General features: G+C 39.6%; 1 protein-coding gene across 3 annotated transcripts in view; it reads left to right on the forward strand.

Annotated features, from left to right (window-relative positions):
* Positions 1–6,098, forward strand: part of lrfn5a (leucine rich repeat and fibronectin type III domain containing 5a) — a 111,611-nt gene extending 105,513 nt beyond the window's left edge. For 2 of the 3 annotated variants that reach the window (XM_088299948.1, XM_088299874.1), the window contains 2 exons: positions 2,471–2,744; positions 4,300–6,097. In XM_088299948.1, the coding sequence (XP_088156074.1) occupies positions 2,471–2,744; positions 4,300–5,181 (1,156 nt within the window). In that variant the 3' untranslated portion in view covers positions 5,182–6,097. Of the gene's footprint in view, positions 1–2,470; positions 2,745–4,299 lie in introns of all 3 variants that reach the window. The other variant, XM_088300036.1, reaches the window with a different exon arrangement.
* The last annotated feature ends 7,586 nt before the right edge of the window (positions 6,099–13,684 follow it).

The following is a 13,684-nucleotide window of genomic DNA, read 5'->3' on the forward strand; positions in this document are numbered from 1 at the left end:
GAGGAATTAATATTGTTGACCTTAAAGGTATCAGAAAAACTATTATCATAACATAATATAGTATATATTTTCATGCTTGTACAGTATATCAACTTGTGTTTGGCTGTCGGCAACAATCTGATCTTGTCCTGCGCTCCCACTGACTGACATTGAGCTTTCAACACTCCGGCGTACTTTGTGTGTGCTCATGCCATAAACCGTCTCTTAATTAGTGAGTAAATAGAGATGAACGTGAATAAGCCAGTGTGAGAAAGACCCAACAGCACATTTACAAAGAAAAGCCAATGCCACAGCAATTATATGACAATTAATACAAGCTGCGTGAACGTGAGCTCGTAAGAAGCTACGACAATCATCGCTGTCATTAATGAGATGAAACCATCAAGTGAAGCACAGAGGAGAGCAGCCTTGGTCAGCTCAGTGTTCAGATGGTCCTTTTTAGTATTCATGGGCTCACAACCATGGTCGCAGTGAGCCACATACACACACTCACACACTCCATGTGGTGTTATTCCACAGAGGACACTCTAAAGACCTTGCGTACATTCCCCACACCCTTATACTAACCACTAAACCTTAACATGCCATTTAACCTTCACTTAACGCTAAACCAGATATTTAACCTGACCATTGCAAGCCTTTTGCTCTCCTCAGTGCACAAAAGGCCAAGAACTGTGAACTGGCCCTCACTGGTTCTAATGAGGAATTTCATTAGCATTTTAATGAGGAAAATCCGGGAAAGCTGACAAGCCATTTTAAAGAAACTGAAGGACGAATGGGCAAATTCCCACATTAACAAGTGTCCAATAATCAACAGAAATTGCTGGCAAAGTATCCAATACAGTATGTGAACGGATTACTCAAAAAAAGGTGAAAGCGTTCTCTCACGATTTGCTTTGAAACATAACGATTTACAACAGTTCATGTACAGGAAGAAAACGCATCAGGAGAGAAAGATGGCTGATGACTTATGAGTTGCAATGTGCGCATAGTGTTCTTCTGGGTATCGCGTCTGATTTTTATTGTCTTTTTCAGAAAATATCAAGCTTTTCACCATTGTTAACCAGGAGATACATGGCTAGGAGCTACGCCGCAAGATAGAAAATCTTGTTTGAAATGAATAAGGCCACCTTTTCCAATATTTATAATATCGCATGATCACATCCATAAAGTTGGTGATGTGAGCTTCCAGTGATAATGAAAGAGAAGCTGTTTTCACAAGGCAAAACAACAGTAAACTCTTGACACGTTGCGCTTGGCTTTTTGCGGTGTCAATGTTTTGTGGATTTTTCCAACATATTTATCATAAAGAAAAAAAATACAGCCATATTGTGGAAAGACGTATTTCTTTGAAGAGATGAATTGACTTGGAGGCTTTGTACATACATGGCCCATGATTGAGTCCCGGGGGGCAAGATCGACCAATGGGAGCACAAGTGGATTAATCCCATGAGTTGATTGGCTGCGTGTCATTCCAGCCTCACCCAGCAAGCACAACTCGCTCGGCACAAGGACGACAAAACATCGGCAAATAAAATGTCAAAGAGTTTATTCAAGTTTGTTTTTAAACAGCATTCCATAACTAGAATCCCGTGTTGCATTTTACCCAAATGTCCTTGTTATTGTGCAACATGAAGGATAAACCATGATTACTTCTGCGACAGTGGTTCTTGTTCATCATTCAACCTCTTCATGAAATGACTGACAAAAACGACTTTTTAAGCGTGAACAAACACGGGTGGTCGACGCACAGTAAAAAGACCGTGTTGCTCCTCCGAACATCGTCTTGATTTCTTTTTCAACCAAACAACACTTTCTGCTTCGTGCATAACAGTAAATAAAGAATTGCGCCCTCTACCGTTGACACATTTCAATCCCAAAAAATCTAAATAATTACAAAAAACAAGAAATGTATAATTTCTTCTCACAAACATACAAATGGCAAAAAACAAATATTTGCAGTTATTATCCATAAAAATAGAAACATTTGTGAAATGGCGCTAACACTCATGATTGTAGTTCAGATAAGCCAATTTGAGGATAAAAATTAAAACTTTAACGTAGTTATTGACATACGTTTGAAAAGGTTGGGAGCCATGCAGGGGGTCGCAACGGTATAATAGAAGCATAAATCCAATAAAAATGTAAAATAATCATAAAAAGTCAATCTCGACTTTGCGGTTTTTCCCTTTTAGCAGGGATTTCCGGAGCCAATTAACTGTGAAAAACAAGAGACGACTATATATGCAATATAAATATTCATTGTGATGTGGAGCGGTCCTGGATGAGAAGTACCCATGACCCCAAGTTTGATTCCCACGACCGTACTTAGTATCCTGAATGGGAAAACAAAGCAAAGTACTTGACAACTATTGCGATCGTCTGTGCCCCTGCCATATTGTTTTCCGGAGATGTTCGTACCACTAAATGTCAATTGAAATGTGATTCTTTTGATTTTGTTGTTCCACAGAATGATCCCTCCATCAAGCAAGAGCTTCCTGGTCAACAACCTAGCGGCAGGAAGCCAATACGATTTGTGTGTGCTCGCCATCTACGACGACGTCATCACCTCCCTGACAGCCACCCGGGTGGTCGGATGTGTGCAGTTCACTACAGAGTCAGAGTATATGAGGTGCCATTTTATGCAGTCCCAGTTCCTCGGCGGGACTATGATCATCATCATCGGAGGGATTATAGTGGCTTCTGTGCTCGTTTTCATCATCATCTTGATGATAAGGTACAAGGTGGGTCTGCCTATCCGTCTAGAATTAGAAACGATTCACATTCATTCTGATCGTCTCGCTGCCCTTATCTCCGTAATTTTCAGCTGATCACTATTGGTGGAAATTATCTGATTGAAGTTTCTTCATTTTTCTTTAATTTTTAATTTAAATAGATTGGGAACAATGCAGAGTGCCTTCTCTGTACAATGTCTGTCGTTGGGAAGTATTTTGATTTGGAACGCAACGACAGTGCACTAGCGACTTTTGACGTCTGTAAATTTTAGTACTAAACTTGTTGGTCTGCATTCAATCTAACCTGAAATGGGATGTGACCGCTTTAGAGGAGTTAAGTGCTTGAGTTCTACTTCTATTGTTGTGTATATCGTACACTTTTTTTTCATGCAGATTTCTGAAACACTGAATGCGAATGAACTGGAAATGAATGCGCAAAGCATGACTCACCGACAGCTGAGGGTGCCTTCAAATCGTTGAAATGTTCATTTTTCCTGAGACTTGTGAATGGATTTTAAATGTATCCATCAGCGGATGTAGCGTGTGGTCAGCCAGCCGAGACAAGTGGACCCCGCCGACGATTCGTGACCTCAATTTCACTTTGAAGTTGTTGTTTTATTTATATGTTATTCTATGAAATAAAGCCTATCAAATGAATTTATTCAGAATACTGTCCCATCGAGGGTTAACTCTTGTTGTCTTTCAAAAAAACTCCAATTTGTCTTTTAATACTACATTTGAATCTCTCCTCCCATTTGCTACTGCGATGAAAATCACAGCGCAGTCGTTGACACACAGCATCCCTTTGATCCACTCAATGAAATCTTTTTTTTTTTTTTTTCTCCAGTCTCTCTGCTGCCATACACGGCGGTTGACAAGCCCTGTTCAAGATCATTGAAATTATAAGTTCCGGTCAGGGCATGACTGGTCTGGCTGTTGAGCTGAGCTTTCACGTCGATGTATAAATGTATGCCAGTGATGGCGTACTGCAAAGTTTTGCTCTTTAAAAAAAAAAATAATAATTCGATGGGAGAATCTGCAGGGCCAAAAAGTGAAAATGTATCACTTTTCCCTTTTATACATGTGAGATTACGGTCCTTAATGTACTCAGGGCAATTTTTAATGTATGCTTTTTAAAAAAAAATTATTTGGTCTATTTAACAAAGGATATTAAAATGTAATTTGCAGAGGTGAGCATTCATCAGTGTGGGAGTCCATCTGTGAGCTCTCGTCAGTATTTGCGGTTCAAGTACAACCTTGAACAAATATCCAATGAATACACGACATCAAAATAATCTTTTTGTCCTGAGTTATTTTCTCAGGGACGTAATAAATGTTGAGGAAGAGTTGGCTGTAAGGACAAATGAAATCCTTTTGCAGTGTGTGCACAACTCTTATGCATTTTCTTTCCTATTCAATGAAAGGAAGAATTCTTAGCAGAGACTAATCACAACTGTTTAGTGTGACTATTTGGAAGAGATGTCAGGTGTGAATAATCAAGTGTCCCGTGAATGTATTTGTGAGGAAACATCCTGAACATTTTTCCATATTTTATGCCCGGCAGGTATGTAACCCAGGAGATGGTGTTAAAGGCATGTCAATGTCGATGACCAACGTTCACTCGCAGACAAACGGGCAGCAGTCTCAAAGGTGCAGCGTGACTGCCAGCACCTCCAAGCACGGCTCAATTGGATTAGAGGACCTGTCAGGAGGCTCAAAGACGAGGAGTGGAGCGGGGGGAGGGAAGGAAGCGACAACTCTTTCCTCCAACTCTTCCCTGCCCGATTGCTCCACAGACACATCTGTTCTCAGCCAGCACTGGACAACAGTTGGAACTGAAGAACAGGTGAAAGTGGGCGACGAGAGAGCTCGAGCCAGCCTCTCCTCACCTGCGGCCACCAGCTCCCTAAACAGGCCAAAGCGAAAGCCAGCCCCGAATAAACCAAGCCCGGCTTGCTCAAACACCTCAGCTGCCCTGGAAAATCTCTCTAGTGCGTCCCCTCGCTCTCCTTCTGCTTCTGCCTCTACCACCTCTTCCACTCTTCCACCTCTTTCCACTCCTCTAGATACCCTCAACACCAACCGCAACAATTCCACCTCACTTAACCAAGCGCAGCCTCTCATTGCCAGCCCGAGTCCACATCCCTCCATCCGCTATCGAGAAACACCCATTCTGCGCCGGGCTCCGCGCGCCCACGCCTCCTCCGCTGCCAAGTACCAGACTCTCCCTGTGGAGGAGGAAAGGAGGAGCAGGCCGAGGAGGAGGTATTCCCTCAGTGAAGGAGGCTCGAAGACTCTCTCGTACCATCGAGGGAGTAGTGCAGGAGCACCCAAATTAGGACGCATCGTGCGGGACAAAAGGAGCCAATCAATGAGTGGAATGGTTCTGGGAGACTCTGATAGAGGGCGCTGTGATTCAGACTGGATCTTGGAAAGCACGGTTTAAATTTAAACCAGACAACAAAATGCACATTATCTATTGCTGTTCTTTTGGGTTGTTATTTTTGGGTGTGCGTATGTCTGATGTGTGTCTGTGTGTGTGTGAAGGTTGCAACGTGAAACAGTGTGCATTGTCTCTTTTAGGGTGGGTATGTTTGTGTTCAGTTTTGTGTGTGAGCACGGACGGGGATGAGTGTATTTCTGGGTGACAAAAGGACCAGACGTCTTCTCTTTAAAACAGTTTTTTTTTTCACAGCGATTTGTTCTCTGAGTTTTTGTTCCCACTTTTGACACTTTCGGTATCTGTTTCAAAGTCTATCATTCAGCAAGTGGATATCTTGCCTTGTCTTGTTGCGTCCTCGACTCGTCCTGTTGGTTCCACTTTATAGCACAAAAAAAAAGTCGATGGGCTCACAACATAATTGTCACTTAATCTGCAAGTAACAGAAAGGGAATTCTCACTGGGGAAAAAATGAGAATCAAAAAACATCCAACTTCACTGTTTGTTCATTCGCGAGTCATACCTGACAGCAAGTGTGTGACCACTCCGTGGCAAGAGATAGCAGTCGGTGCCTTCTTTTGCACAAAGATACTCAAACTGGAAGTAGCTCTTGGACAAAGGAAGACAAACGTTTTCACACTACCTTTCTTACCCACTGACAATTAGGTGGTGTTTCTTGGCAAAGAGACTCTGACTATCTAATGGAGACTTTCTGGACCTCTTATGAAATTGATATTTTTTAAAGGGAAGAATATTAAAAAAAACAAAAGCTTTTCGCTGACATTGGTATACTTCAGTCACATGTTCCCAGAAAGCTCATGTACAGAAAAAGACAACATGTACTGTGTTGTTATGTTGTGCAAAATAAAAAAAAAAGAGTTGAATTGAAAACTGAAGTTGTCATGCTTGCAACAAAATAAGCCGATATGAATTAGGACACACTACTAACTAAAGCATGTGTAATGTGTTTGTGCTCTTCTGACGTTTAGGGCCAAAGAAAATTCATTCATCAAGATTGCAATTTTACTGAGATCCTAAGCTACAGGTGCTTTATTGCCTGTACACTCACTCCAACTCAGGGCTCACCAATAATTTTGGAACTGAACGCTACTTCTGGGGTACCTTTTAATGCAGGGGTTTAAAACTCGCTTTTGTTCTGTTTGTTGTTTCGGTTTCCCTCGGATGGCCAGTATGACGGCGGACTCATATACATATGTAATAATTTGGGTGTTTTTGTGTATTGTTGTTTGTCGTTTTGATTAGCATTCGTTAGTGTTGCTTTTTTTAGCTTTAGTTTGCTGCATGATTTGTGCTCACTCTGGACCTTGTCTGGGTTTCTTGGGAGTCCTCCACTGTAGACTTAACAGCAAAATGTCAATAGGGGGCTCGTGGTGTTCCATTATAGGTGGCAGTGAATGAGGGTGGCACTTCCATTTTTCCCTTCTCCTCCATGGGCTTGAGAGCACCTCCAGTGATTCATCCACTGGTTTCAGGTGCATAAGATCCCATTATATGAGAGTGCACGAAGACTAGGTTTCAGTTAGATAGATCTCTGGAGATATAGGGGCCGTGATATTATTGTCTTAAAGACCGAGTGTGAAGTAAATTCGGAAAATGACAAATTAATAACTATATATATAATAATTTGTGTCACAAGTAAAGTCATTACACCTAGTACAAATAATAAAGCATGAAAAAATATTCGTACACACTCCGCATACATACATCTCCACACACAATCTGTCACAATACATGCTACATACTGCACGTTTTTCAAAATGGATTGTAATCCCACCTATCTTTTTGCGAATGCTTTATCATAAGCAAAGCAGTTGAGAAAAGAGGATCTTGTACGCGCATGTGGCAAAGAACACTCGATACTGGCTTGAAATTCCCTCGTATTTGCCAGAACAAAATTGGTCTATTTTTTTGGGTTTTCGCCACTCAAGCAGATGCTTCCCAGAATGCGAACAATGCATCGCCACACAGCATCGAGGCATTTCACTGAATAACGCAACAACAACTCGTTCTGCGAATTACGTCATTCACGAAGAATACTGGCGATTGCTGGACAAAAGCATTTTAATTTTTAGGGCATTTCTATGGGTCTACCAATGAATCTAGAACGTTTACGTAAAAAAAAAAAAAACTAACGTGAGTATTCTTTAAATAGGTTTATTATTCAAAATACAGTTGGTTGGTCAAATTTGCTTTACACTTGGTCTTTAAGTGTACGAGTATCGATGTCTCTCAAGCTGTCTTTGCAGTTAATGCCACTGGAGGGAACCTCACCATATTGTTGCAATACACCAGAGGGATTTGTAAAGTGAAGCGCCAAATAGCAAAATAGCGGACAGTAAACTAGATGATGTAGCTCTGTTTGAATTTGTGAAAGTGTCAGAAATTTGACATGCCTTTACCATTACTATGAATGTATAAATACGAGTGGAAGTGGTTTCATAAGTAGTTAGTAGGAGTAGGATCAAGGATCAGTTACACACTTGTATCTGCAGTCTGAGGGACACGGCATTTAAATTGAGCAGCTCACATGCTTGCTATGGAGCTATTTGTCTTTTCCGTTAAACACTTGTGTCTCGACCGTTATGCAAAAAGTGTATTTCAGTGGGCCACCAACATTTGCTTCGTCAGTGGGTTCTCGTAAAATTTAAGTCGTTATTGTTTATGACTTTTACCATGTATGTTTGACGGTCCAACGCCATCAAAATCCACATTATTCCTGTTTCATACAAAGAATGATTCTGTAGCATGATTTAAGTCTGACATCAATGCAGTTTGTCATTTGCATGCAATAGCCTTTGAAAGTCAAAGGTGTGCAGAAACAATCAGATCTGAATTTGGAATCATTATGACGTAGAGAGATGGAGCCTATCCCAGCTGTCTTCGGACAGTAGGCGGGGTACATCCTGAACCGGTTGCCAGGCAATTACAGGCCACGCGAAGACGAAGAACCATCTGAGCCCACAAACACACTTAGGGGCAATTCAGAGTGTTGAATCAACCTACTATGCATGTTTTTGGAATGTGGGAGGAAACCGGAGTACCCGGAGGACATGCAAACTCCGCACAGGAATGGCTGAGCCAGAACCGAACCCTGCACCTCTTAACTGTGAGGTGGATGTGCTTTCCAGTCGCCCACCGTGTCGCCCGTGTCGTGGAGTCATGACTGATTATTCAAGTATTGGCCCACTTTGTGGTAGCGACATGGCTGCTCAACTCCGGAAAAATGGCTGAATGGTGACAACGGTCTTGCTCAAATTTGCATAAGCTGCCACCCTCAGTGGGGTTGAGGAATAAACTGCTTCAATTCATCAAAAAAGTTTTTTTTTTTTCAGCTCTGTTAGTGCACATTTGATGAAGAATGACTTTGTTGACGTAAGATTTCACTCATAGTACAAATAAATTTCCAACTTTCCCACTTTTAAGTGAAATAGCCACACGTACACAAACAATGGTCTTTTACCTCTGGCTCAGTTTCACCAATTACAGTTTAGGATTAAAATAAATAAATAAATAAAATAGTGCAGCATGCACTGAACCAGCCATGGAAAGTGGCTAAGCACTCCTCAGTCTGCTTTAGAAGGCTCACTGAAAAACCACAAGGTCGCAGCGGGTCACAATGGAGGAGAATAAAATTGATAATTTTTCCTCCCAGGAAACTGGGCGGCCATGTGGCTAGCCCTAATTCCACCAACTGCGCGCTGAATTTCAACATAATAAAGAGAAGAATCTGTTGAGGAGAACATTGAAGCGCAGACTACTTTCTGTTCCCAAATTGCCAGACGAGTTGGGGGTGAGGCAACGAATAATCATAGAAAGACAAATGCCTTCATAATGAGATTAAAATAAGGGATTACAGAATGAAGATTATTATGTGGATTACTTTGGATTATACAATATTAAATTTACTTGGTTTCAATTTGTACCAGATTTATGTTTGTTGCCATTTACTACATAATAGAAGCAAGCAAGCAAAACAATTCACAAGTACAAACTAGAAGCCATGGATGGTTTTTGTTTTTCTTTTCTGCATGCTGGTGAATTAACTATTATGAGAATAATAATTTCAAACCGTTTTCAGTGTTTCATCACGATCAACCTAATCAGAAAAGCTTCAGGGGGCAAATATCTCTTGCAAAAAAATAAATCAATATTATTCATACATCGCTCTTTTTCCTCCTCTATTAGTCGTCTGGCCTTGACTAGTGTTGGCATAGCAACGTTCCACTTCTTCTAAATTATAGTGCCGCGGCCAATCAAACACAAGCAGTGACCCTGGAGAGACGGCAATAACAAATCAGCTTCAGTGCGAGGGTGGATGAATGTGTCAGGGTGACTATTGTGTTGCACACACATATCACCGTCTCTTGTTGAGCAGAGGCCTTTGACTTGAGAAAGATGGATCTATTTCTTATTTGTCGGCAACGCTGAACATTCTTCCCCCCTCGGCTTCACCTGTTGCCAGACTTACCTTCTTGAAACTATTTGTCAACCTTTTTTTAGCATTTATCTTGCAACTATTTTTAATTTGCACCAGAATGATTATCCCCGGGCAGTTGTCTGACACAATGTGTGTGTTTGTGTTGATTCCGTATCCATGCATAAAAAAAAAGCTTATCTATGTCTGGTCAGTTTTTATTTTATTTAGTTTTATTATAGAAGCGGAACAGATAATGGAAAGCTGGATGATGTAGGCCGGGAAAGAAATGAGCTTCCACTCCTTGAATGACCAGCAGTCGCCACTGGTCAAGGCCACATAAAGTATTACACAAAAAGGGGTTCAAGTCGTCCAAAAAAGGTACATCTAATCCAATCTCCTTAATCTCTATTAATAACAGTTCAGAACATGAATGGTTCTTCACAATGTGAACGAGATTGGTGACCTGCCCCGCTCTCTCATCTCACTGGTACTTTGCATAATCCTCCGCATGTCTCGTTGAGCAATGTCTGATTTCTTGAGCACTACAATGTTCTCTCTGGATTCAGGAGATATCGGGGTGCCCCTGTGCTTAACAAAAAACATTCCTTCTCCTTTTTTTCTACAAATTGGCTCTTTTCATCACCAACATTTTTTCCGTTAAAGCAAGTTTTGAACAAGGCATAAACTGAATGACAGGATGTATTTTCCTTCCACTTGTTCGCACTTCAGAATTGTATTTTGCCACAAGCATTCGTGAGCCTGAGGTATGGTAGCGCATAAGTGATCAAAAACGCACGCACGCACACAAAACGACCAGGGTACCCCCACATCAAAAAAAAAAGGTGGAGGCTGCACTAACCTTAAACTTCGGTGCTAAGTAGGAGATTGCAGAATATGATCTTGCGTGGCCTGCAAATGGCCCCCAAGCCACAATTTTGAGACCACAGTGCTCTGACTGGAGTACATTTAATTCTACCCCTTCTGGACAAAGCTCTTGTTCCATCTGCTATGTTCAGAGGCGGAAGAAAACTTCAAATCTCAAGATGAAACAGATGTGTATTACAAATCTGCTCCAGACAGCTTTGTTTTTGGCTCTTCTTGGTGATTATTTGTTTGCTCTTTTCTTTTTCAGTTCCTTTCCTTGTTATTAGTTTTTCTCTGTCTAATCATCTTTTATTTCCGGAGACTACGTTGTAATTAGCAGTTCTTGCTTTCTTGCTGCATTCACTAATGCAACATAAGCAATAACACTTTTAACCAGATTTTATCGTTATGACAAATTCAAATATCGATTATGTATTTTAAAGTGATATTAATACGCTTGAAACGTGTGTCTAAATCTTCTTCTGTTAACTGCACGATGTTTAGGAGCCATAGGGTGTCAGTAATGAGTAACACAGCACCGCCCACTGCCTCGGTCTCTTTTGTAAAAAATGCCCTGAACTACGAGGTGCTGTGGAAATGCAATCCACCTGGGCCAAAGGAACTTTGTATTAGCAGGAATTTCTATTACCTGGAACTAAATGTTTGGGGGCTAGTTGCTGGAAAAGTGGCGAAAGAGTGCCTCCAACATGTGCCAAATTCTTTCGAAAACTGAAATTAAGAATGTTCCAAAGTACCAAGGTTATTTTAGTCAGCAAAAACTAACGGCATAACATTTTTGTTAACAAAATAAACGAAAATTCTTTTGAAAAATCGAAAGCTAACTGATACTACATTTCACGTTCATAAATCTAACTAAAACTCGCCATAATTATAGCTAAAAATGTCCGTCTTCGTCTTTGGCATTCGATCTAATACACTAGCAATCGGAGTTGATTTTTTTTTATGTATTTATTTCAATATTACGCCACCGTTATGAGAGAAGGTAGAACAGTTGTTTGGGAGTTGTGGTCCTCCAAATGTGTGTCACACAGAAGCGACGTAATTAAGTAGTCGCCAGTAAAAACAGAGCCAGCAAATGACGTCACTGCTAGGAGACCTGTTTGTGTGGCTTCGGCTCGAATGCTTTCCGTGGTTATTTCCATTTAACCCAGCCCGAAACTCAATGGTGGGTAAAAAGTGCTTTCCTTTTCTTGTGTTTCATATGTATAAAAAAAAAAAACACGCTGTACAACTGGGTAAAATACGTCTCCGGAAGAATTCTATCAAATCAACTTTAGAGAAGGCCAACTTGGCAAACAAGGCCTCCTAGCTTGATTTAATTTGGGTGCATGCATACATGCATCTAACTTCAGACACGGTATTATAAACTGTATCTATTGTAATTCAAAGTATGCAGACTGTTAAACTGTACCCTTTATTATTGAAATATTTTTACGTAATATGTTTGTTGAATCTTTACTGCATACTCGCATGAGTAAAACTCCTTTAAAAAAAAAAAGAAAAGAATAAATAAAGAGTGTTTTGGGGAAAAAAACTAAAACTACTAAACATCAATAACAAAGACAAAACAAAATAAAAAGTAACTCCAATTAAAATTTAAAAACTATAATAACCCTGCTAAGTACCCAGTACAATCAAATCTGTATTTATCAAATGTGGAGACGGTATTGTACACACACGCAAGAAAACCTCTAAGATGTCCAAAATCATGGTAAAGTGAGTGGAGGCAATCTCCAACCCCAACATTGAGGTGATTATCTGACAAATGGAAATAGATAAAAAGTACTTGGAACAATGAATGCAGGTGTAACCAACAAAACAACATTATATTGGAGAATTTAAAAAGAAAAAATGGTGTGTTCAAACTTAATGCTGCCACAAAAAAAAAAAATAATATATATATATATTATTATTTTTTTTAAATTAACTGGAGGACTACAAGCACGTTATATAAATACACAAATTGCAAGCTGGGGACAAGTCGGCTACAATGAAAGCAGATGTCGGGTTTAGGCATTTTAAATTGTGGCAGATTTGTGCTGCCTGAATAAAAGCGTGCACACATTAGTGCGACCAAATCTCAGTTGTTTGTTGTATTTTTTTACTTCCCTCTTTAAAGGATACAGACATTGAAGGTCACTTGTGGAGAAAATTTTTAAATCTATGACGTTGGTCTCTTTTTTAATATGACAAAATGTATTTGAACAGAGGTGTGCAGATTTTTTATATTCACTGTAAGACACACATGACTTGAGGATGTTGATCCAAAGGTGCGACTAATGGGGTAATAAAATTTCCACCTTGAGGTAACATCATAATACAAGGTGATAATTAAATATGTCCAACACTCTGTCCTGACTTACTATTTTTACTTACTCTAATGTATTAGTGATGGCACGGGGGTTCTCACCCACTGAATTAAACTGAAATAAATGTGCCTATGGGTTATTCATTAAATTAGATTATGGCCATTTTATAGAGACACCAAGCAGTCTGTGCATTGGTGCTTTGTTAAGATTCATTCATCCATCTGTTGGGCTAAAATGTCGATATTCGCATATACAATTGACAACGGAAAGTTTTTATTTTAGTATTTTAAAACGTATATAATAAATGTGCTCCTAGATTTTGTGATTTAAAGATAGATATTTGCTTATCAGATATCTTTAAATACAGAAAAGTCAAAGTGTGAAATTAATTTTGAAATTAATTGCGTAAATTAATGAACAGCAATATACGATGCAAGACTATTTGAACAAATACAGTTTGTTATTTTATATAAAAAAAAAAAAAATTAAAAAACAAGCATATTGTTGAAGTTATTCCTGCATCCATACTATTTTTTTTTGCATGGAAACAACACATTTTTGAGCAAAAAAAAAATATATATATACATATATATATAAAAATTCTAAATCGAGGGGGCGGGTATTATACATACGTTTACAGAAAAATCAATTGTCATGTACAGATGTTTGCTGATACCAACGGGTTGTGAAATATATTTTATATATATATATATATATACAATCTTTTATCTTTTTCTAAAAGTTGTCCTTCATCTACGGTTACAAGATGCACAGTAGCAATCCGGCTCAGCAACGTTGGTGGCAGTGACGATGAAAAGACATCATAACTTGCTCATCTCTCAAACGATTTTCATGAATCTTACGTTTGTCAATCCCA

This window comes from Idiotropiscis lumnitzeri, chromosome 1 (genome assembly GCF_059441095.1).
Source record: "Idiotropiscis lumnitzeri isolate Australia: NSW breed Sydney's pygmy pipehorse chromosome 1, RoL_Ilum_1.0, whole genome shotgun sequence".
In the NCBI taxonomy this organism is placed as follows: Eukaryota; Metazoa; Chordata; class Actinopteri; order Syngnathiformes; family Syngnathidae; genus Idiotropiscis; species Idiotropiscis lumnitzeri.